We start from the raw sequence: 25046 nt of genomic DNA, 5'->3' as shown, positions 1-25046 counted from the left end.
CTATGCATCCCTGATTAGTGAATTAAAAAGTTCTTTTTCAAATATGGAAAATCTAACTAAAAAAGCAAGAGTTTAAAAATCCAAAATAATTTTGGGATTTTCAGAAAACGAGTGTGGATGCAAGTACTATGCATCCCTGATTAGTGAATTAAAAAATTCTTTTTCAAATATAGAAAATCTAACTAAAAAAGCAAGAGTTTAAAAATCCAAAATAATTTGGGATTTTCAGAAAACGAGTGTGGATGTATACACACATTCATTAAGAATGGCTATATCATTGTTAATTTTATATCACTGTTTACATACTTTGACTTGCTAGACTCATCTCAGCATCAGTTAACAAACGGCATTCAACTTTGGTGCACATGCTGACTCTATCTCCAGGCAAACAATATACATTCAAGTATAAACGTGCTCAGCTGAGATCTCGGGGGTTTGTTTCCAAGAGCAGAGCCTCTAGAAGGTCTCAACTAGACCCAGAGATACTGGATTACCTCTACTTCTCCAAGGGCTTAAGTAATTCCATTATGCAACTAAGACTTTACCACAACTACTAATGTCAAGGCCTAAGGGGAAAAAGCCAAAAAAAAATTGAGAAAAAAATTACCCTACCTAGAACATTTTGGAAATCCCTATTTTGGCCATGCAAGAGGAAATCTTAATATTTATTTCACATAGCTATTGTTTAGGCTTAAATGAGATAGCTACATTCCAGTGATGCCCAATCACTGGTCCTTATTAAATGTTAATGAATGTTGGTTCTCTTTTTATTAATAATACTAATTTTAAAATCCTATTTTCTCCCAGAATGTTCTCATTTTCAGTTAAACTTGCAAGTTTCTGAATATCCCATATGTGGTAGTTTTTATAAACTACCAAATTATTTACATATTTTTTATCCTAAAATAGTAATAGAGATTTTTAGAAGATCAATGGTCAACAAACTCTGGCTCATAGGCCAAATCTGGCTTCAACCTGATTATTATATAGCCTCTTTCCTGAGAATGGTTTTTATAATTTTATAAATTTTTAATTTATAATTTTGATGATCATAAAATGAAGAATATCATGTGACAGTATGTGACCTCAAAGTCTAAGACATTTAGTATCTGGCCCTTTGACTCTTGGTTTTGATCAATAAAAGAATAATGCTAAATAAGAAACTACTATATTTATGTATGTACGTATTTCAGTTTCCCTTTTTTTTTTTTAAGAGATGGAGTCACATGGCTGGGCACAGAGGCTCACGCCTGTAATCCCAGCACTTTGGGAGGCCGAGGTGGGTGGGTCACGAGGTCAGGAGTTCAAGACCAGCCTGGCCAACATGGTGAAACCCGTCTCTACTCAAAAGACAAAAATTAGCCAGGCGTGGTGGCACACACCTGTAATCCCAGCTACTCGGGAGGCTGAGGCAGGAGAATGGCTTGAACCCAGGAGGCAGAGGTTGTGGTGAGCCAAGATCGCACCACTGCACTCCAGTCTGGGTGATAGAGCAACACACCATCTAAAAAAGAGATGGGTCACACTCTCTCGCTCAGGAGAATGCAGTGGCACAATCACAGCTCACTGCATCCTCAAGGGATCCATCCTGGGCTCAAGGGATCCTCCTGTCTTAGCCTCCCAAGTAGCTGGAACTATAGGTGCGAACCATCACACTTGGCTAATTAAAAAAATTTTTTTTTGTAGAGACAGGGTTTCACCATCTTCTCCAGGCTGGTCTTGAACTCCTGGGCCCAAGTGATCCTCTTGCCTTGGCCTCTCAAAATGCTGAGATTACAGGCGTGAGTTACTGTGCTCGGCCAGTTTCCCATTCTTGTAGAAAATTTCTAAAAAACTATTTCCCTTGTAGCTTCAAAGTTAAAAATTGACCACACTAAGCAGAACCTGTTATTATTTGCTATTAGTCAATGGCCTAACCTGCCATTTCAAAAGTAATTTATCCTCCTCAGAGATTTGGGGCATGAGGATCAGGGGAATTTTCCAAAAAAATCTCCAGGTTGTTGTCAACACAGAAAGATTGTGTCAAATTTAGATAAGAATGAACTGGCCTGAGATGTAGGAAGTGTATTAATTACTGTCTTTGACTTTGCATGATGCTGTCCTTGAAATACAGTCAGAAAAAAGTTCAATCACTGGGAGGTGCCCTGGCTTATATTGTTCACTGTTCATTTCATCTGAATTTTAGACTATTAGTAATGTTTTGTCTCTTACCAGTGCCTTGTCTGCAGGAGTGGTGAGCCGGCTGTAGTAATGAATTCTCTTGTTCATGGCAGAGGCATGGTCACTAACCCTCTGAATGACATGATTCACATTCACGATGTTTGTGGGCTCTATATAGAAAGGCCTACAGAAGGGAATATACACTTGACAAAAAGTGTTCAGCCAAAAATTCTGGAAGTCAGCCTTTGAAGAAAATAACTTCTTGTCCTACATTAGTAATGGGATGCACAAAGGCAAGGCATTGACTTTTCACTTTTGGTGCAAAAAGAAAATGTCACAAAAGAAGTATTATCCTATCCACAGAATAAAGCTTTTGTCTCATAACACTTTTACTTTAAGCACACTTTTTTAATCTTCAGGAATTTAGCATCAGAGAAGACAAAACAGAAAGAACTCAAAACAGTTATTAAAAAGAAATATAGCAGCTATCAGTTTCCAACAATGAAACTTAAGACAGCTTTGAATAGTCTCTCAAAAAAGCTTTTGGCACTAAATCAGAGAAATTATGGACTAAAATGTCCCTCTCCTGAAGAGTCTCTACTCCTTCCTTATGGGCCAAAGCTATTTCCTATGATAAACAGAATTCTTATTCCTTGGTTCATGTATTAAGGATTAGTGACCTCAACTATCAGATCCCTTATGAAACTTATCCCAATCAGTATAAAATGGAACATCAGGACAATGGAGATATTTTGCCTCATTCTACTTTTTGTGGATTTTAGTAACATACCCTCTTATTTATATATATGCTTCCTTTCCACGACTGCATCCTAATCAACTGCAGATTTTGGTGTTCAATCATCCTTTTCAGTCACCAACCTCTTCGGTTTCTTTCTGACACTCCCTCATTTTTTTTTTTTTTTTTTTTTTGAGACGGAGTCTAGCTCTGTTGCCCAGGCTGGAGTGCAGTGGCCGGATCTCAGCTCACTGCAAGCCCCGCCTCCCGGGTTCACGCCATTCTCCTGCCTCAGCCTCCCGAGTAGCTGGGAGTACAGGCGCCCGCCACCTCGCCCGGCTAATTTTTTTTGTATTTTAGTAGAGACGGGGTTTCACCGTGTTAGCCAGGATGGTCTCGATCTCCTGAACTCGTGATCCGCCCGTCTCGGCCTCCCAAAGTGCTGGGATTACAGGCTTGAGCCACCACGCCCGGCCCACTCCCTCATTTTCTTCTGAAGTTTCCAGTAATATACTATCCAAAATGAAAAGACCAGGCAGAGTTTTATGAAAAGACTGTATCTTTTCATAAAAGATTCTTAGACTGCTGATTCTTAGACTCCTTGAAGTCATAAGTGACACTGTGCCTCAAATTGTACATAATTTGCCATTTCAGGCACAGATCCAAATAAAGAAGAAAAAAAATCCAGATTTATCATTGGTTCCACATAACTACTTTACACTTACAGTTCTGAAAGAAACTTAAAATGTAGTAATATATGGTAATCATTTCTGGAGATACTGTTAACCTAATTTTTTTTTTTTTTTTTGAGACAGAGTCTCACTCTGTCGCCCAGGCTGGAGTGCAGTGGCACGATCTCGGCTCACTGCAACCTCCACCTCCTGGGTTCAAGCAATTTTCTGGCCTCAGCCTCCAGAGTAGCTGGGACTACTCTGGTAGTACTCAGGTTTCAGACCAGCTAGGCAGCTCCTCCATTCTGTCCAGAAGCTACTGAATTATAGGTCTTTGTTGGTTTGTTTTGATAATGTTGTACAAATACATGTACTCAGGTGTGCACCACCATGCCTGATTAATTTTTGTATTTTTGGTAGAGACGGTATTTCACTATGTTGGCCAGGCTGGTCTCCAATTCCTGACCTCAGGTGATCTGCCTGCCTTCGCCTCCCAAAGTGTTGGGATTACAGGCATGAGCCACCACACCCAGCCATTAATCTAATCTTGTGGGAAGTACTTGAAAAACCAAGTGACTGAACATTTAATTTCTGCTATTTTTCTTATTAATTCTGTGATATTTGAGAAACGGTAGCAGAGGTGTTAAACTTAGTTTTATCTCTCTAGTTAGCATACAGAATCTTTGAATCTTTTATTATTTGTTTTTTACCACACCACCTAAATATGCTGGGTACTATTTAGGTCAATTAAATGAATATGTAAATAGAGCACTTATAGAGCAAATACGTGAATATAGGGATCAATATGACGTATCATATATACTAGTGCTGTGGTTTGAATATGTCCCCCAAAGTTTGTGTGTTGGAAGAAAATCCCTAATGCAACAGTTCCAACAGGGGAACCTTTAAGCGGTGATTAGGTCATGTGGGCTCTGAGTTCACAAACAGATTAATGACATTATCTTGGGAGCAGGTTAGTATCATAGGAGTGGGTTCCTGGTAAAAGAATGAGTTCAGTTCCCTTCCTTCCCCCTACTCTCTCTCATGGTCTCTTTGGCCCTTCCACAATGTGGTGATAAGCACGAAGTCCCTCCCTACATGTGGGCCCTTTGACCTTGGACTTCCCAGTCTCCAGAACTATAAGAAATAAATCTCTGTTCTTTTAAAATTACCCAGTCTCAGGTATTCTGTTACAGCAGTATAAAATGAACTAAGACACTAAGCATATTATTGTTAAGTGAATTAAGTGGTGTCAATATATTTCAAAGGGATATAATAAAAATGAATGGGTCAGAAGCTGAAAACGCAATCCCTACTTGTAAATTTGGTAGTCTGCTGTAACTACCAATTATCTCAAAGCATTATGATGTCCAATATATTTGTATCTCTACTACGACACTCAGTGGTACTAAAAAGCAACATAAAAATATTTATATCTGGCAGATGGCTTAATTATACCTGGGGTCACACTCTATAGTGCATTCTTTTTGCTTCGCAAGAATGATGCCCTACAAAATTCAAGAAAGAATGATAGCTTTAATACCAACATAATGCAAAGACTGAAGCTAGTCATGGATTACCAAAAGAGACTGATAAGTATCATACTGATAGAAAGAGATGTAGGTGTTCTATTGCTAGCCTTTTACTTTAAAAATTCAATGGTATTAGTTCCAACCACTAAGTTGGTTTGAGGCCTGCTTGCTGAAAAGCAGTCAGGAAGTGCTAAATATCTTGGCTCCTGGTTTCTCACAGAAGTGTTAACTGCACCAGTTTAGTTGGCTTGACTACTCTGAGGGCAGAATGACTCTGAAAGTTTTTCTTTTCCAACAGTTTTCATCGAGATGCTGAGTGCCTATTCAAACAAATATTCTGGAATCTTTTCAAAACAGTCTCTTCAAAAAATATACAACTCAGCATATTTAACTGAATTATTAGAAACATATGCTTAAAGCTTCATTTGAGAAGAAAAAAATATAAACTATATTTTTAAATTGAACTTTAGTTGGATCTGAAAACACTTTTAAAATTAAACAATACTATACAGAGAATATTCAGAATAAGACTTTTGAAACTTGGGCTTTCTTTTTTTGATCACAGTTCACATGACTGCTCCCTATCAATATTACTTCTCATTTGAAATGTAGTTCAGCTGTGCCACACTGAAAATAAAGAAGTCATATTTATCTTACCTTATACATATTTATGGTCATGCCACAGAAAAAATGCTTTCAATATTAAGCAAAATTTACAAAATATTTTAAAATGTGAGTCAAACCTCATATTTTCATTTAATACACATATAAACAGAGAAACCTTATTTCTACCTAATACCTTTTCTAGATTCCACTCCTTAAATTCCTTAAAAATTTTTGGCTTATACATCTGTCTCCACTCTCCTACTGACCAGTTATGCTTCTCTGAAATTTAACAACAATGTCATCACTCTTAAGAAGGTCTGTACCCCAAATGAAGTACAAAACCAGGTGCAACTGAATTCAGTATTTACGGATATGCAGACAACAAAACTATTACAAACCATAGGGAAATTATTATACAAAGTCAAGATAGTGGCCATCCCTAGGGAGGATGGGGGATGTGTTTGGTGAAGGACACATGGAGAACTGCGTTTTGACCTTATGTTGCTTGGATGGGTGTTGGCTTTATTATTCTTTCTTTCTTTCTTTCTTTTTTGAGAGAGCGTTTTACTCTATCGCCTAGGCCAGAGGTCTAGGCCATGGTTTACTGTAGCCTCAACCATCTGGGCTCAAGCAAGTTTCCTGCCTCAGCCTCAGCCTCCCAAGTAGCTCGGACCACAGGCGCACACCACCATGCCTGGCTAATTTAAAAAATTTTAAAAATAGAGGCAGGGTCTTGCCATATTGCCCAGGCTGGTCTCAAACTTCTAGCACAAGCAATCCTCCTGTCTTGGCCTCCCAAAGTGTTGGGATTACAGGCATGAGTCACTGTACCTGGCCTATAAATACTTCTTAAATTGTACATATATGAGGCACTTCTTTGTACATGTGATATATCAAAAATAAACTTTTAAAAATAGATTTTAAGTGGACACATCCTTTCAAAATTTAGTAGAGAGGTTGAGAGAGACTAAAAAATCTTTTGTATCATACAGAAATTTATCGGTTATGTTGTGGCAAACTTAAACAAGCTACCTATTTTTCTTCTACAAGAAACAACTACTCCGAATTTGATGACTTTTTCTATGATGACACATAGTTGTCAATAGTATGCTACATAGGTACACAGCGGATATTAAAAACAACCCCCTCCCACATACTTAATTTATCTCCCTTCAAGATAAAGATAGTATTTTAATTACCTGAGAAAGTAGTTGCTTTAAAAAAAGAACATTCTTTGTATAATAATAAATGTTTAGAAATGTTTCCATTGTTAGATGGTTTTATTGCTGAACATGTCTGTCACCAATAAAAACTCCTATCTGCAATTTCATACACATGGATTCAAAATTTTCTAAGATTTAAGAACTTCCGGCCGGGCACGGTGGCTCAAGCCTGTAATCCCAGCACTTTGGGAGGCCGAGACGGGCGGATCACGAGGTCAGGAAATCGAGACCATCCTGGCTAACACAATGAAACCCCGTCTCCACTAAAAATACAAAAAAATTAGCCGGGCGTGGTGGCGGCGCCTGTAGTCCCAGCTACTCGGGAGGCTGAGGCAGGAGAATGGCGGGAACCCGGGAGGCGGAGCTTGCTGTGAGCCGAGATCGCGCCACTGCACTCCAGCCTGGACGACAGAGCGAGACTCCGCCTCAAAAAAAAAAAAAAAAAAAAAAAAAAAAAAAAAAACTTCCAAATGAAGAATTTAAATGGTCTTTGAACCTTAAACATGACAGAAAAATCAAAGTAATAATTATAATTCTAAAGCAAATTGCACTACCAGTATCTTGGTATTTACTCCATGTATTAATACATGCAAGTATTAATACTAATATTTTAATTGAAAAGTGTGCAGAAGTATAACAATGTTTAGAAATCAGTGAAATTAAATACTCAACATATTTCAAATGTGGAAATTTACAAACATTATAAAGTATCAAATAAAACAATATATAAAAACATAAACATTAAAAAATAAAAACATAAACATTAAACAGTTAGGATTCTAACATAAAGTATTCAATATGACTGTATGCAATGCTTCTTTACCCTTTGTAAACTTCCACCCAGTGTGCCTTTCAAAATGACACCTCTCAAGTAATCATTCCAGAAAGACTTCAGGACCTTCCTAAAGTGTTTAGTACTCTTCCAATGGAGATTTCAGATCAGCTAGGCAGCTCCTCCAATCTGTCCAGAAGCTACTGAATTATAGGTCTTTGCTTGTTTGTTTGTTTTGAGATAGGGTCTCATTGTGTCACCCAGGCTGGAGTACAGGGGTGCGCTGATAGCTTGCAGCAGCAATAGGAGGCTCAAGTGATCCTCTTGCCTCAGCCTCCCAAGAAGCTAGGACTACAGGTGTGCACCACCGTGCTCAGCTAATTTAAAAAAAAAAAAAAAAAAATATATATATATATATATATATATATATATATATTTGGTAGAGATTGGGCTCTTCTTATGTTGCCCAGGCTGGTCTCAACTGATCCTACTGCCCTCTGCCTCCCGAAATGCTGGAATTACAGGTGTGAGTCAACATGCCTGGCCAAGAATTGTTCCATCTGTCAACTCTTCTCCTTCCCCCAACAGAGACTTGCCACCTTCTGAGGGGTCCCTCTAAATCAATACTTTTTTTTTCTTGTGTGTGTGTGTATGTGTGCGTGTATTGTGTTGGGAGGGAGGGTAGTGGCTGGAACAACTGAGTGGTAAAGTAGAGCTAGAAGGGTGTCAGAAACGAAGGGGAAGGCAGAAAAGTAGAAAAGAAGAGCTTAGGGGACAGGCTAGAGAGAAAAACTCAGACTAGACAGAAAACCACAAAAGGTGAACGAGGTTACTGGTTTTTTTCTTTTTTAGACAGAATCTTGCTCTATCTTGCCCAGGATGGAGAGCAGTGGCACAATCTCGGCTCACTGCAGCCTCTACCTCCCGGGTTTAAGCAATTCTCCTGTCTCAGTCTCCCAAGTAGCTGGGACTACAGGCATGTGCCACCACACCCAGCTAATTTTGTATTTTTAGTAGAGACAAAGTTTCACTATGTTGGCCAAGCTGGTCTCAAGCTCCTGACCTCAGGTGTGCCACCCGCCTTGGCCTCCCAAAGTGCTGGGATTATAGGCGTGAGCCACCGTGCCCAGCCAATTACTGGTTGTTTCTAAATTAACAGTATTAAACCAATGAAAACACTAGTATTTTCAGCTTAAAAATAGCATGGAATACTAAATATACAAACTAGTACTGCAATCACTAAATGTAAGAATTGAATATTATGGAGGATGAAAATTCATCATGCAAATTTCAACAAAAAACATCACATGTAATTGTTGGATGAGACTGAAATGAACTTTGGTTTTTCCTTTTTTTTTTTGAGACAGGGTCTTGCTCTGTCACCCAGGTTGGAGTGCAGTGGCGGTGTGGTCATTGGCTATTACCTTGAACTTCTGGGCTCAAGTGATCCTCCTGCCTCAGCCTCCCAAGTAGCAAGTAGCTGGGACTACAGGCATGTGCCACCATGCCTGATTAAGTTTTTTTTTATTTTTTGTAGAGATGAGGTCTTGCTATATTGCCCAGGTTGATCTTAACTCCTGGCCTCAAGTAATCCTCCTACCCTAGCCTCCCAAAATGTTGAGATTACAGGCATGAGCCACTGTGCCTGGCCTGGAATAAACTTTGAATCAGTTTAAATTACTGTGTGACAAAGTATTAAATAATAAAGACAATGTTAAAGTGAAAACAAAAAATTGTCTATACTGCCAATAAATCAAATTTCAAGTTAATTTTATCAAGATTGATTATATCTTTCTAATAATTAAAAATTTCTATGTTTTATAGAGTATATAATATGTAACTATAGAAGTACATGTACATAATTTGCAAATGAATATGTACATGCACACACACATATGCAGTCTCATTTTTTTAAGATTGTTATTTTTTTTAACCAAGTGGCAGAGTGAAAAAGCTTTTGAAAAAAGCAAATGTTAATAAACACTTGGTTGAAGATTATGAGTTCTCTGTTTTAGAATTCCAAACTGTTACTTAGTTGAAAGTAAACAACTTCATCAACAACATATAGACAAAGAACTTGACCTGAAAATTAATTCTCAGGCCCATATATTTTATTATAGATTCTGCTGAAAATAAATTTCAAAATTCTTTTCAATGCAATTTATGTTTTTTTTTTTTAAATTTTTTTTTATTTTTTTGAGACGGAGTCTCGCTCTGTAGCCCAGGCTGCAGTGCAGTGGCCGGATCTCAGCTCACTGCAAGCTCCGCCTCCCGGGTTCACGCCATTCTCCTGCCTCAGCCTCCCGAGTAGCTGGGACTACAGGCGCCCGCCACCTCGCCCGGCTAGTTTTTTGTATTTTTTAGTAGAGACGGGGTTTCACCGTGTTAGCCAAGATGGTTTCGATCTCCTGACCTCGTGATCCACCCGTCTCGGCCTCCCAAAGTGCTGGGATTACAGGCTTGAGCCACTGCGCCCAGCCAACATTTTTTTTTTTTTTTTTTTTTTTTTTGAGATGGAGTCTCGCTCAGTCGCCCAGGCTGGAGTGCAGTGGCGCGATCTCGGCTCACTGCAAGCTCCGCCTCCTGGGTTCACGCCATTCTCCTGCCTCAGTCTCTCGCGTAGCTGGGACTACAGGCGCCCGCCACTGCGCCCGGCTAATTTTTTGTATTTTTTAGTAGAGATGGGGTTTCACTGTGTTAGCCAGGATGGTTTCGATCTCCTGACCTCATGATCTACCCGTCTCAGTCTCCCGAAGTGCTGGGATTACAGGCGTGAGCCACCGCGCCCGGCCTGCAATTTATGTTCTTAAATTTTGGTTTTAAAAAACTCCAATAATTTTTAAAAATTCTACTGTGCTAAGAATCTCTTATTTTTATGTCTACAAAATGATCAGTAAAAGAAATGCAAGTTTTGAGTTTTTTCTTTTTTTTTAAATAGCAACACTGGAATGAGGCTTAAAGAATTATATAAACAACAGAAACATTTTAACCAAGTTAAGATGCTTCCATTTTTCTCTAGGTTGATGTAAACAATAACACCACAACCACTCCATTCCATCTTCTATCTAGAAAGAGCAGTTCCAAACGGGAAATGGTGAGTGACATTCCACAAAGGAAAATTAGGAATGTGGAAAAAATTCCCAAGTGAGAAAGTTTTCCAAGCAGCTTCTCCTTTTATCCACTTTATTAGGATGTCAAAATAACTCACAAATTGTCTCAATCTACTTAAGTGCAATAAGTTAAGAGTATTATTAACTTAATATTTTGAAATAAAGAGCATGTCTTAATTATAAATAAAGAGTAACTGCAATGCCATGCCAGTTATTACTCTCCTTATACAAACCCACCAGAACAATTTCTGGAAAATTAGTAAAATTTTTAGTTTCATAACCCAATTCCCCACGGGAGAAATAAAAGTGGGGAATAAGAAAAATGCTAGGTTAGCATTTTAACTAAAATTTCCTATCCTTAAAAACTAGAAAGACAATGAAAGAAGGCAAAGGTTTCACTATATATATATAGAGAGAGAGAGAGAGAGAAAGAGAGAGAGAGACAGTTTTAAAACTGTACATGGATGTGATTCAAACAAAACACGTCTACTCTTTAAACAGATCATCAAAGAAAAACAGACTCTTTCTTGTTCCTTTCCCATATCTTAATGCTATAGGTTTGAATGTGTTCCCTCCAAAATTCAAGCATTGCCAATGTGATGATGTTAAGAGGTGGGGCCTTTAGGAGGTGATTAGGCTGGGAGGGTTCCTCCCTAGTTAAGGCCCTTACAAAAGAGGCTTAGCATAGCATTTGGCTAGCTTATTCTTCAGCTCTTCTGCCATGGATGACACAGCAACAAGGCCTGTGTCAGATCAAATGCCAGTGCCTTGATCTCAGACTTCTCAGCCTCCAGAATTGTGAGAAATAAATTTCTGTTCTTTATAAATTACCCAGTCTCAAGTATTCCTTACAGCAGCACCAAATGGACTAAGGCACTTAAGGAAAGGATTCTATGCATCAAGCCTTAGAAATCCTCATCATGGCTCTCAAGAAAGGTAAACAAAGAGAAATTCTGCTTTACCACTGGAAAGACACTATCAACAAATGGTTTACACAAACTGGTCATTCAAAAGATGATGGCTGTATTTTCAATCCAGATGGCAAGTATTGTAGTAGCCTGATCAGAATCTATTGCTAGTCGCATTCTGCAGATCAATCCCAGAATAACAGAACAGATAAAGGCAAGAGCTCAAAGTGAAACCTGCCCTGCCAACTGGCTCCTATCAACTAATTTTTATCTATAGGAAAGTTTTACAACTAAATATGAGATATTTTAGGAAAAAAAGAAAAAAGTAGTGCTAGAAAGTATATGCTGAAATAAGAACTTTCACACATTGCTAGTAGAAGCATAAGTTGGCACAATCTTTCTAGAAAGCAATTTGCTATATGTATTATGAACCTTAATTGTGTTCATACCCTTCGTTATAATAGTTATAACTTTGAGACTCTATTAGAAAGAAATCAAAATATGATATAAAATTATGTAGAAAGTTGCTAATCACAGCATTTAATTAAAAATGTAAATATCTTAATATTAAAACACTGTTAAATTATGTATATTTAAATTTAAGATGATATTTAGAAAGAATTCCTAATATGGAAGAGTGTTTGTAAAACAAATTTCTTCTTCGGCATTTAAGTGAGTCTTAAGGACAATTTTTACCATACAACTTTTTTTTTTTTTTTTTTTTTTTTTTGAGACGGAGTCTCGCTCTGTCGCCCAGGTTGGAGTGCAGTGGCCGGATCTCAGCTCACTGCAAGCTCCACCTCCCAGGTTTACGCCATTCTCCTGCCTCAGCCTCCCGAGTAGCTGGGACTACAGGCGCCCGCCACCTCGCCCGGCTAGTTTTTTGTATTTTTAGTAGAGACGGGGTTTCACTGTGTTAGCCAGGATGGTCTCGATCTCCTGACCTCGTGATCCGCCCGTCTCGGCCTCCCAAAGTGCTGGGATTACAGGCTTGAGCCACCGCGCCCGGCCTACCATACAACTTTTTACTGCTGTTTGAAAGCCAGTACTTTCCCCTATCATTCTTAGCTTCAATCTCAGCCCTATGATTTATGGCAGTTAAAATCTTTGGATGACCTTGCCAAAGGACTGCAGGTTTGCTTCAGGGTTTAGGAGAGGCTAGGGACTGTTTTGCTGTTTTGTTGTCCAAAGAGCCATATTGATCAGAACATTTTTATTAGAGTTGTGTGGGTAGACTGAAATTAAGGTGCCTGACCTTTTTATTAACTTCCCCAGAAACAAGGCAAGAGGTATCCCTATGGGTGTCACAGCAGTACGAAGTACAAGTCCCTATGGTTGCTGACATTAGAGTCCTTCTGTGCAGACCAGGGGTTGGTACACTATGGCCTGATAAAAAAAATCCAAGCCCATGTCCTGTTTTCATAAATGTCCTGTTTTCGTAAATAAAATTTTTACTGGAACACAGGCAGGCCCATGCACTTATGTTTCGACTATGGCTACTTCCACTCCACAGTGGCAAAGTTGAGTCCATATGCCTACAAAGCCTAAAATATTTACTAATGTGTCCTTTATAGAAAAAAATTTGCCAACTCTTGTCCTAGACCATCTTAAGGCCCCCTTAAGGACACAGATCTGGAAGAGAGCCTTCTACTCTCCTCCTTGACGGGCAAAGGAGATGACTGACGGAGGAACCTACATGCCCTTAACAGATCCATGCCAGGGAGCACCTGAATAGGTTTTTCCTTTAGTAATATTTGTAACCAGATGTCCCTAGGTCTCATTCAGCTTAATCCCTTGCAAAATCTACCTCTCACATTTAAAAACAAAAGCCAAACAAACAAACCTCAACCTCAGCCAAAACAACTACAATAAATGTTCTTGCACAGGGCAGCACCTGCACAGAAACCTTCCCAAGGCACCTGGTCATCAATATTACATATGGCCTCATTCCACTCCTGGTACAACCAGAACCTATAACACAGTCACTCACAGGAGTATGATCCGCAGGATTCTTGGTAATGCTAGTACAGGATGTGTTCAATTCATGTTTTTCCTAATGAAAAATGAGTTCTAAATATATACATATATAGACTGGGTGTGGTGGCTCACGCTTGTGATCCCAACATGAGGACTGATTGAGGCCGGGAGTTCAAGACCAGCTTGGGGAACACAGCAAGGCCCTTTCTCAAAAAAAATAGTAAAAGCAGCCAGGCATGCCTCCAGGGAGGCTGAGGCAGGAGGACTGCTTGAGCCCAGGAGTTCAAAGTGACAAGGTGCTATGATCGTGCCATTGTACTCCAGCATGGGCAATAAAGGGAGGCCATGCCTCAAAAACAAACAAACGTGTGTGTGTTTATACATATAAAATCAAGTATTTATCACCCCTTATTTTTCGCTAGGTATCCACCTCCCCCACTGGAGGGTGGAGCTGTGTTTGAGTAAAGTGTCTGGCAAACAGAAGGAACATAATGAATGTTTGTTGACAAAAGAATAGAAGAAGGAAGGAAGGCAGGCAGAAGAGGAAAAGAGGGAGGGAGGGAGGGAAGAAAAATGGCAGGGAGGTGGGGAAGAAGAGAAGAGAGGGAAGGAGGCTGGCAGACAGACAACTAGGGAATAACTGGCAGAAGTAACGATAGCATGTAATATAAATTTAAAATGAAAAGGCAGCACGATAAATTATATATACTATGTGATCTCATCTAAAAACATCATAGAAAAGAAGGCTAGGAGTAAATACAGTAAATATACCAAAAGATTTTTTGGTTTGTTTTACAGATGAGTTCTCATGATGTTGCCCAGGTTGGAGTGCAGTGGCTATTCACAGGCATGATCATAGTGCACTGTGGCCTCAAACTCCTCGGCTCGAGGAATCCTCTTGCTTTAGCCTCCTGAGTAGTTGAGACTACCAAGGTAATTTAAACAAGGTTTTAAGAAAATGAGTTTTTCATTTTGTATATACCATTTTTATCCTAAGTTATAGGAATGCCTTATTTTCGGAATAACTTTGTTCTCATTAGAAATGTAGCACATTGTCTACATTTAAGATAATCAAGAAGTTATTGAAGAAAATAAAATCACCTATCAGAAATAACCACTGTTAACATTTTAGTGCATTTTCTAGACACATATATGTGCACACATGTATGAAATTAGTTTCATTTGCTTTCAAACTTCTCATAAAGTAGAATAATACAATATATATTTTTCTGTCTGGCTTCTTTTGCCAACATTATCTTTGTGGCATTCACCCATATTCTGAATGTAGCTATAGTCTGTTCATGTTCATAGCTGTATAACATTCCATTATATAAAAACACAACAATTTACTTATCCATTCCTGAGGGATATCTGGGTTTCTTTGGAGCTCTTATAAATCAATTCTAATTTATATTCTCTTACATGTCCCTTACAAAGGGACCTTTGTGCAATGTGCATACATTTTTACTGATTATAAACTTGGTGTATACTCAATGGTGGCAGATAATTACAAACTCATTTCCAAAATGACTCAACTGATACTTACTCTAGTACTATATGAGCATTCCCATTGTTCCACATTCTAGTTAACACTCATTATTGTCACTGATTTCTTAATCTGGGTACTGTAATTACAGAATTTCTATTTGATTCTTCAAAAAAAATTTTTTTCCACAAATTTACTTTTTTTCATATTTATTTCTAGTCACTGCCAAATTCTCTGTCTTATTTTAATTTCCTTGAACATGTTAAAGACAGTGCTTTAAAAGTCTGTTCCTGATAACTCCATTATCTGGATCACCTGTGAGTCTCTTTCTATTGTGTATTGAGTCTCTTAATTTCCAATCATCTTGTCCTGGTTTCTCTTATGCTTGGCAAGTTTTTAGCAAGTTCCTGACATTCTATATAAAAAAACTGTACGAATGACTTGAAACCTAAGATATTTTCTTTAGAAAGAGTTTATATTGGCTTTGGGAAGTCAGTTTGAGACAGGAGCAATCCTAGATCACCTTAACCCAGTTTAGGGAATTGAGATGAGTTGAAGTTGGCGTTTGGTTCCTGAAAGAAGGTCATTCTATTTCAAATTCACTCACATTTCTAGGCTATAGCCCTTTGGGCTTCCAACCTAAAGTTTATTTGAAGTCTGTCTTAGTGGGCCCTGGAATCCAAATTTTCTTCCTCTAGCCCTGTAGGCTGGCAAAGGCTCTGGTTTTTGTTGTTGTTGTTGTTTTGTTTGTTTGCTTTTCTGAGATGGAGTCTCGCTCTGTCACCGAGGCTGGAGTGCAGTGGTGAGATCTCAGCTCACTGCAGTCTCTACCTCCGAGGTTCAAGCAATTCTCCTGCCTCAGCCTCCTGAGTAGCTGGGATTACAGGTGCCTGCCACCACGCCCAGCTAAGTTTTGTATTTTTAGTAGAGACAGGGTTTCACCATGTTGGCCAGACTGGTCTCGAACTCCTGACCTCAGATGAGTCACCTGCCTCAGCCTCCCAAGGTGCTGGGATTACAGATGTGAGCCACCATGCCTGGCCAAAGGCTCTATTTTAAGCCTCTCAGCTAATAAACTGGAATTGGCAGATATTCTTGAGGAAACGCTAGGCTCTCCTTTCTGGCTTTGTCTTCTTCCTGATTTAGACCTTGGTATTCTACATTGTCTTATTAGTTGTCGTATGTCTTCAAGCATATTTTTAAAAACATTTTGTCAGCTTTTCTAGTTATTCTCAATAACTTGGTCAGCCCAAATTCCTTAATCTGTCATTCACAGATTGATGACTGTACAGCCATCACCATAATCCATTTTAGAACATTTTTACCATCCCAAAAGAAGTCCCAGACTCCATTTTCCCCTTTCCCCAGTCCCTGGAAACTATTAATCTGCTTTCTGTTTCTATGACTTTACCGAATTTAGAAAGTTTATATAAATGGAATCATACAATATGTAGTCTTGTGTGGCTTCTTTCACACAGCATAATGTCTTCAGGTTGATACATATTGTTGTTTATCAGTTGATGGACATTTGAGTTGTTTCCACTTTGACCATTATGAATGTTAGGAACATTTGTTTACAAGTATTTGTGTAGACATATGTTTTTAATTCTCTGGAAAGATACCCAGAAGTAGAATTGCTAGGTCATATGATAGCTCTGTATTTAACATTCTGAGGAGCTATCAAACTGTTTTCAAAAATGGCTGTACCATTTTTTTTTTTTTAACTTTTAAGTTCAGGGGTACACGTGCAGGATGTGCCTATGTACATAGGCAAACATGTGTGATGGGGGTTTGTTGTACAGATTATTTCATCACCCACGCATTAAGCCTAGTATCCATCAGCTATTTTTCCTGATCCTCTCCCTCCTCCCACCCTCCACCCTCCCATAAGCCCCAGTGTGTGTTGTTCCCCTCTATGTGTCCATGTGTTCTTAATATTTAGCTCCCACTTGTAAGTGAGTACATGTGGTATTTGGTTTTCTCTTCCTCTGTCAGTTTGCTAAGGGTAACAGCCTCTAGCTTCATCCATGTCCCTGCAAAGGACATGATCTCATTCTTTTTTATGGCTGCATAGCGTTGAATGGTATGTATGTATCACATTTTCCTTATCCAGTCTATCATTGATGGGCTTTTTGGTTGATTCCATGTCTTTGCTATTGTAAATAGTGTTGCAGTGAATGTATGTGTACACGTATCTTTATAATATAACTATATTCCGTTGGGTATATACCCAGTAATGGGATTGCTGGGTCGAATGGTATTTCTGTCTTCAGGTCTTTGAGGAATCGCCACACTATCTTCCGTAATGGCTCAACTAATTTACACTCCCACCAACAATGTATAAGCCTTCCTTTTTCTCCAGAACCTCACTGGCATCTGTTCCTTTTACCTTTTTAATAATAACCATTCTGAGTGGTGTGAGATGGTATCTCATTGTGGTTTTGATTTGCATTTCTCTAATGATTAGTGATGTTGAACTTTTTTTATATGCTTGTTGGCTGCATATATGTCTTCTTTTCAGAAGTGTCTGCCTATTCATTTCTTTGCCCACTTTTTTTTTTTTTTTTTGAGACGGAGTCTCACGCTGTTGCCCAGGCTGGAGTGCAGTGGCGCGATCTCGGCTCACTGCAAGCTCCGCCTCCTGGGTTCCCGCCATTCTCCTGCCTCAGCCTCCTGAGTAGCTGGGACTACAGGCGCCCGCCACCACGCCCGGCTAATTTTTTGTATTTTTAGTAGAGACGGGGTTTCACTGTGGTCTCGATCTCCTGACCTTGTGATCCGCCCGCCTCGGCCTCCCAAAGTGCTGGGATTACAGGCTTGAGCCACCGCGCCCGGCCTCTTTGCCCACTTTTTAATGGGGTTGTTTTTTCTTGTAAATTTGTTTAAGTTCCTTATAGTTGCTGGCTATTAGACCTTTGTCAGATATATAGTTTTCTTCCACTCTGTAGGTTGTCTGTTTACTGTATTGATAGTTTCTTTTGCTGTGCAGAAGCTCTAGTTTCATTAGGTCCCATTTGTCAATTTTTGCTTTTTGGCAATTTTTTTGGCATCTTTGTCATGAAATCTTTGCCTGTGCCTATGTCCTGAAAGGTACTGCCTAGGTTGTCTTCCAGGGTTTTTATAGTTTTAGGTTTTATATTTAAGTCTTTAATCCATCTTAATTTTTGTATATGGTTAAGGAAAGGGTCCAGTTTCAATTTTCTGTAAATGGCTACTCAGTTATCCCAGCACCATTTATTCAATAGGGAATATTTCCCCATTGCTTGTTTTTGTCAGGTTTGTTGAAGATCAGATAGTTGTAGGTGTACGGTCTTATTTCTGGGTTCTCTATCCTGTTCCATTGGTCTATTTGTCTGTTCTTATATCAGTACCATGCTGTTTTAGTTACTGTACTCCTATAATATAATTTGAAGTTGGATTGCATGATGCCTCCAGCTTTTTTTTTTTTTTTTTTTTTTTGCTTAAGACTGCCTTGGCTATTCGGGCTCTTTTTTGGCTCCATATGTATTTTTTAAAGTTTTTTCTAGTTCTGTGAAGAATGTCAATGATAGTTTAATGGAAATAGCATTGAATCCATAAATTGCTTTGGGCAGTATGACCATTTTAATGATATTGGTTCTTCCTATCTATGAGCATGGAATGCTTTTCCATTTGTGTCATCTCTGATTTCTTTAAGCAGTGGTTTGTAGTTCTCCTTGTAGAGATCTTTCACTTCCCTTGTTAGCTGTATTCCTAGGTATTTTATTTTATTTTATTTTATTTTATTATTTTGAGATGGAGTCTCACTGTCGCCCAGGCTGGAGTGCAGTGGCATGATCTTGGCTCACTGCAACCTCCACCTCTTGGGTTCAAGTGATTCTCCTGCCTCAGCCTCTTGAGTAGCTGGGACTAGAGGTGCGTGCCACCATGTCCGGCTAATTTTTTATATTTTTAGCAGAGACGATGTTTCACTATGTTAGCCAGGATGGTCTCAATCTCCTGACCTTGTGATCTGCCCGCCTTGGCTTCCCACAGTGCTGGGATTACAGGCGTGAGCCACTGCACCGGCTGGTATTGTATTTTTTTGTAGCAACTGTGAATGGGAGTTCATTCGAGATTTGGCTCTTGGCTTGACTGTTGTTGGTGTATAGGAATACGAGCAATTTTTGCACATTGATATTGTATCCTGAGACTTTGTTGAAGTTGCTTATCAGCTTAAGAAGCTTTTGGGCTGAGATGATAGGGTTTTTTAGATATAGGATCATGTCATCTGCAAACAGGGATAGTTTGACTTCCTCTCTTCCTATTTGAATGACCTTTATTTCTTTCTCTTGCCTGATTGCTCTGGCCAGAACTTCCATACCATGTTGAATAGGAGTAGTGAGGGAGGGCATCCTTGTCTTTGTACCATGTTTCAATCCCACCAGCAATGTATGAATGAGGGTATGATCTCTTTTTTTTTTTTTTTTTTTTTTTGAGACAGAGTCTCTCTCTGTTGCCCAGGCTGGAGTGCAGTGACCTGATCTTAGCTCACTGCAAGCTCTGCCTCCCAGGTTCACGCCATTCTCCTGCCTCAGCCTCCTGAGTAGCTGGGACTACAGGCGCCCGCCACCACGCCCGGCTAATTTTTTTGTATTTTTAGTAGAGACGGGGTTTCACCGTGTTAGCCAGGATAGTCTCGATCTCCTGACCTCGTGATCTGCCTGCCTCTGCCTCCCAAAGTGCTGGGATTACAGGTGTGAGCCACCATGCCTGGCCCGAGGGCATGACCTCTTTAAGCAATTATTTTTAATACCCCATTTACTAGCCTTAATAAAATAGAAAATACATAACTACCTAGAGGCATAATTATTAAAAAATAAAAATAACTCCTACTATAATATAAAACAGAAACAAATGAAAGTAACATAATGAAATTGTATTTTAATATGTAAATTCCCAGGCATAGCTACAGTCAAAGACATAATAAAGAAGACCAATGCTTGCCTCTATTTGAAATTAATAAGACAATTTAAGAGAAGTAAAACTAGAAGCCATTCTGTATATGAAGTATAGGTAAATAAAAAAGCAGAAGTTTTGATAGACATAAATAAAAACTACTGTTATTTTAAAAAGCTAGTGTTAGAATAAGTAATATCAGGTCAGATCTGTATACAGTAAACAAGGATAAAAATAACCTTAGTTGAAGTAGTGATAATATACCAAGATAAACTATAAACTACTGAAGTAGAAAAAATATGGAAGCATGATGTTCTTGCAAATGAAGCAAGCCTTTTTATAAGTATAGCACCAAAACAATTCCCAATATTATTTTATAGAAAACATATCTCCTAACTTAAAATGTTGAGGCATTCATTTATCTTCTAATACTTAAGAGAACTTGGAAAAAGTATCTTGTGACAAGGGAAGAGAGAACAGATTGAAAGAAGAAATACTAAAAGAAGGCATAGAAAAGTAATAGACTTCGGGAACAATTTCAGAATGAGACTAAAAAAAATATCAGGCAAGCCAAAGATGCATAATCTCCATGTGTAATTTTTACACAAATTCCTTATATTTGGCCTATAGTCAGTCACTGAGCTGTAACAAGACCCTTGCTTTTCATGTGCCTCCATCAATTCAATAATATTAGGTTTTAAGTCTGTTTGTTAAAAGAAGTTTCAAATCTCTTGTTATATACTTGCAATTGGTTTCACTGCTTTTACAGTATGATTATACTATTGCACTAAAACGTTTTTGACTAAATATATATGTGTTACAATATTGGATGTGTTACAATATTGAGCAAACAGAGAACAATGCTAGCCCAACCCTTCATATTATTTCCTCCAAAAAACCCACACTTTTGATTTGGCCCTAAAGAGTACCAGTCAAACCCAATGAGGGTCCCTCTTTCTTCAGGCTTCTCTAATACAGTCCCCAACTTACAGCAGTTCAACTTAAGATTTTTTTACTTTATGATGGTTTTATCTGGGTATTAAATGCATTTTCAACTTAGGATATTTTGGCTTACGATGGGTTTATCAGGAACACCCCAAAATAAGTGGAGGAGCATCATAATAATAATAATAAGGAGAGAAGGAGAAAAGATGATAAAGCAAGACCAGCTTCCAGGCAAGTAAACAAATAGTAAAATCAATTAGAACAGAATGATCTAGGAAAGAAAGAAGCCACTTAGGCAAGCAGTTATGGATACAAAAGGGCAATTAAGTAAACAAAACTATCTGAAAAGAGAGGAAGAAAGAAAAATATATAAGGACAATGAATATGAAGGGAAAAAAGGATTCTAATGGGACTAGGAATAAGATCCCAGTCTAACAAAGTTTGTATTTAGATTTTTTTTTTTTTTTTTTTTTTTTTTGGTAGAGATTTGCTAAGTTTTGCATAGGTCTCGCTATGTTGCCCAGGCTGGTCTCAAACTTCTGGCCTCAAGCAATCCACCTGCCTCAGCCTCCCAATGTGCTGGGATTACAGGTGTAAGCCACTGTGTCTTGCCTGTATTTAGATTTAAGGCATCCCTGACTCTAAGGTCAGGATTTGCTAAACACTCTTCAAGTGTTTAGACAGTTCCTTTGAGGAAAAGTAACAGTGGAAAGTTGGAGAGAAGAGAGGGGGGCCCAAGTGTGAGAGAATGGAAGGGAAAGAGGATGGAGAAGGGTATAAAAGTAATACAACTAGCAAGTTGGCCATCAGCACTAGCCACTGATGAATGACCAAGGTCCTAGTCTATCTGTTTAACACTGATGTCAAGTTCCTCAAAATATAATTTATGCGGCTCTAGAAACCACCCCTCCTGGGAAAACTACTTTTCTGTCTTTTGTTGAACATCTGTATAATCCCAGCTATGAAACCACCAAGCCTCAATTACTTCCAATCACTGTCACTGGGCCAGCATCTATCTACCCTTACCTATTAATAGATAAACTCTTCACTTTTAATGAAGTAAATATCCTTTTACTAGATGTACTAGATTCCCCAAAGGAACTGTCTTTTTGTTAAGTGCTAAGAGGACAATCTGAGATGTGGAGTTAGAGATGTCTTAAATCTAAATATAAACTTGTTAGACTGGGTCTTATTTCCAATCCCATCAGAATCCTTTTATTCTCTCAAATTCTTTGTCCTTATATATTTTTCCTTCTTCCTCTCTCCTAAGACCTCAATTACCAAAAAGAGTCAATTTAGGCTGCTCTACAGTGACAGTATTAGTGACAGGTGAGACAGAAAGACCAATTTACAGATGTACACACTAGAAGACATTCTAAAAAAGAGTGCCGCAGCATACCTAGGTTGTTTGAAGGGCAGTAGGGATGCTGCCTGTATCCACTGGCTTATCAGAACACCTGAAATGTTCTCAGTTAGAAAAATCTTGAAACTTTTGGTTAGGATTTCATATTTACTGGATTCTCCATGTTAAAATGCAAATAGCCATGGAAATGTAATAGACTAGGTCTCTGATACATCCAATTGTTTTCCATTACAATACCAAGCTGACAACAGAACCCTGGCAGGAATAGGACAGATAAGTATTGGTGAATAAGGGCCAGAAGAAAAATATGGTTTACAAAGAATTGCCTAAGGGGTTAAGTCTGAGTGAATTCCTGCCCTGGGTAATACTGGGCATAAAGAGAAGGATATGAAATCCCTAGGCCCTGGGGAAAATGGAAGAAGAGGAAACAGAGATAGAGAAGACTGAAAAACAGGAGAAGCTCAAAAACAAATTAACTATTTCACAATCTGTGTGTAGGCTAACTGGCTGGTCAACTTCCCCAGGGCATAGTCTGAGAGCAGCAGCAATCCTGAATATGCAGCAATATCAAGCAATACTGAAAATCAGGTTCTATCTTTGGCTACCAGAAAGTCTGGGAAAAACAGGAAAATAACCTCTTAGACTGGTGCTTGCTAATGGAATGTAGCACATATATCAGGATAGGAGACTTCTAAACCTTTCTGTCCCTCCACTCACATTCCTTATTCCACCCCAAACCAGGGGGAAAATTGGTGGGGGAGGGGAGGTATGCAGAATAAAAAGTAGGCCTGCATAGTTTGAAAAAGACCCCAAATGATTTGACATATATTGTTCCTCTGTAACAACAAGCTTCTTCCTCCACGTAAGTTTAGTTACACCCCAGTTCCACTAAAAGGATAAGCAGAACCATCATACTTTCAGTCCAAAGCAGTTATTAAAATTATGTGATTTTATTGCCACCTAGTGGAAGAGATATAAAACCACAAGCTAAACTGAGGATAAGTAATCTATATACTTGACATACTCTGACAGCCAAAGACAGTTTCTCAAAGTATGGTAGTATGTAAAACGATTGTAAGTAGCATAAGAATAAAGGGTATTTAAACTAGTTCGTATTTAATGCAATGTGTATTAGAAAAAAAGCATAAACAACACTTCAAATCCATTGTTTTATAAATCTGTGTTGAGGCTAAATTAACCCTAATTTTAAAAAGTAGATTTTTGAAGAAACATTCACTTATATCATACAGGTACTACTGAAGATATTGCCAAAGTCATAAGGTAACTCTAAAATGACTACAGTTTTGGAAAGTTGTCCTAATCTGGTTCTTCAAATGGAAGATAATTTTCCCTCAGTGTAGATGAGTTTTATTTATATATGTAACGTGAAGTAATCCATATTTTAACAAAAATAACAATGTTTTAAGGTGCTCACATTTTTTTTTCATTAGTTTGTTTTCCTAAACAAATTATTCCACAAGCAAATTAGCATTTAGTACTGCTAAGTCTCTGTATTTGCCTTTCTTAAAACATGCTTACCTAGGTAGTTATGCCATGATTGTAAATAGCTGATTCCCTCTCATTTCAACAAGTTTCATTATAGAAAATATATTGCCATTTAATCTACCCAGTCGAACAAATTTACGGAGAACTGTTTGAACTCCTGCCAACTTACTGTAATGGAATGCACTTTAATGACTTATGTTCTGTTGTCACAGTGGTCAATTATTTATCATAGAATTTAGAAGTTTCAAGAAAACCCTGAGCATTCAAGTCAGCATTCATTAGTGCTTATATTTACTGACATTGGAATATATAAGAATCGAAATTTTTATTTCATTATCTTTTCCGATGGCCACTATAAATGACAATGATAAATTTCTCATGTGATAAATTTCACATTTCCACCTCTAGTTGCAAGAAACACTGAAAAATTAAGTATGTGGGAATGAAAATAGGATTATCAAGATTAGCTTACACCAACCATCTTTCATCTCTGGGATGAAGACCCATTGTGACTCAAAAAAATAAGGATTCTGTTGACATTAACGAATAGGTAGGGTTGCTGAACAATTATTGAGTGTCTACCTTACAGTATCTGCCACACCATCCCGCCTAAAGCACTCAGTTTCCCTCTGAGGGGGCAACCATCTTACAGTTTCCTATTTACTACTCAAAATTTCATTTATACATATTATATTAATTTATTTTTACCCAAATGGTGGCATGCTATACATACTGCTCTCTACTTCAGTTTTTCACTTAACAAAATATGTTGAAGACTTGTTCCATTTTGACATGTAATAAAGCCACCTCCTTCTTTTTAATAGAGGAAAAATATTCCATTGTATAAATGTGCCACAACTTATTTATCCAATCCTGTAAGAAAAGAAATTTTGATTGCTTTTAATCTTTACTATTATGAAAAATACTGCATTACACTACCTTGTGCACATATCATTTTTGACAAAGTGAATTAATGCTTAGAAGTGAAATTACTGATCCATATAAACTTTGGAATAGGCTGCTGGCATTTTAGGGGGAAAATCACATTAAATTTATGGATGAAAATTTGAAGACTATGACATCTTCAGAGTCTTCCCAATGAGAGCAGAATATGCCTCATTTTATTATTTTTAT

At 38.3% G+C, this 25046-nt stretch overlaps 1 protein-coding gene across 12 annotated transcripts in view; it reads right to left on the bottom strand.

The window, feature by feature from the left end:
- Nucleotides 1-25046, bottom strand: part of SLC38A9 (solute carrier family 38 member 9) — an 87954-nt gene that overhangs the window by 46072 nt on the left and 16836 nt on the right. For 7 of the 12 annotated variants that reach the window (XR_007726725.1, XR_007726724.1, XM_050795135.1 and 4 more), the window contains exon 4: nt 2212-2344. The exons of 1 other annotated variant lie outside the window; for it this stretch is intronic. Coding sequence is in view for 8 of the 11 variants with exons in the window: in XM_050795135.1 (XP_050651092.1) it covers nt 2212-2344 (133 nt within the window). In the remaining 3 variants the exon portion in view is untranslated. 4 more of the 12 variants (XM_050795138.1, XM_050795139.1, XM_050795137.1 and 1 more) reach the window with 3 other exon arrangements.

Source organism: Macaca thibetana, chromosome 6 (genome assembly GCF_024542745.1).
Source record: "Macaca thibetana thibetana isolate TM-01 chromosome 6, ASM2454274v1, whole genome shotgun sequence".
Lineage (NCBI taxonomy): Eukaryota > Metazoa > Chordata > Mammalia > Primates > Cercopithecidae > Macaca > Macaca thibetana.
The sequence above is the reverse complement of the archived record's forward strand: the minus strand, read 5'-3'. Positions and strand labels throughout refer to the sequence as shown.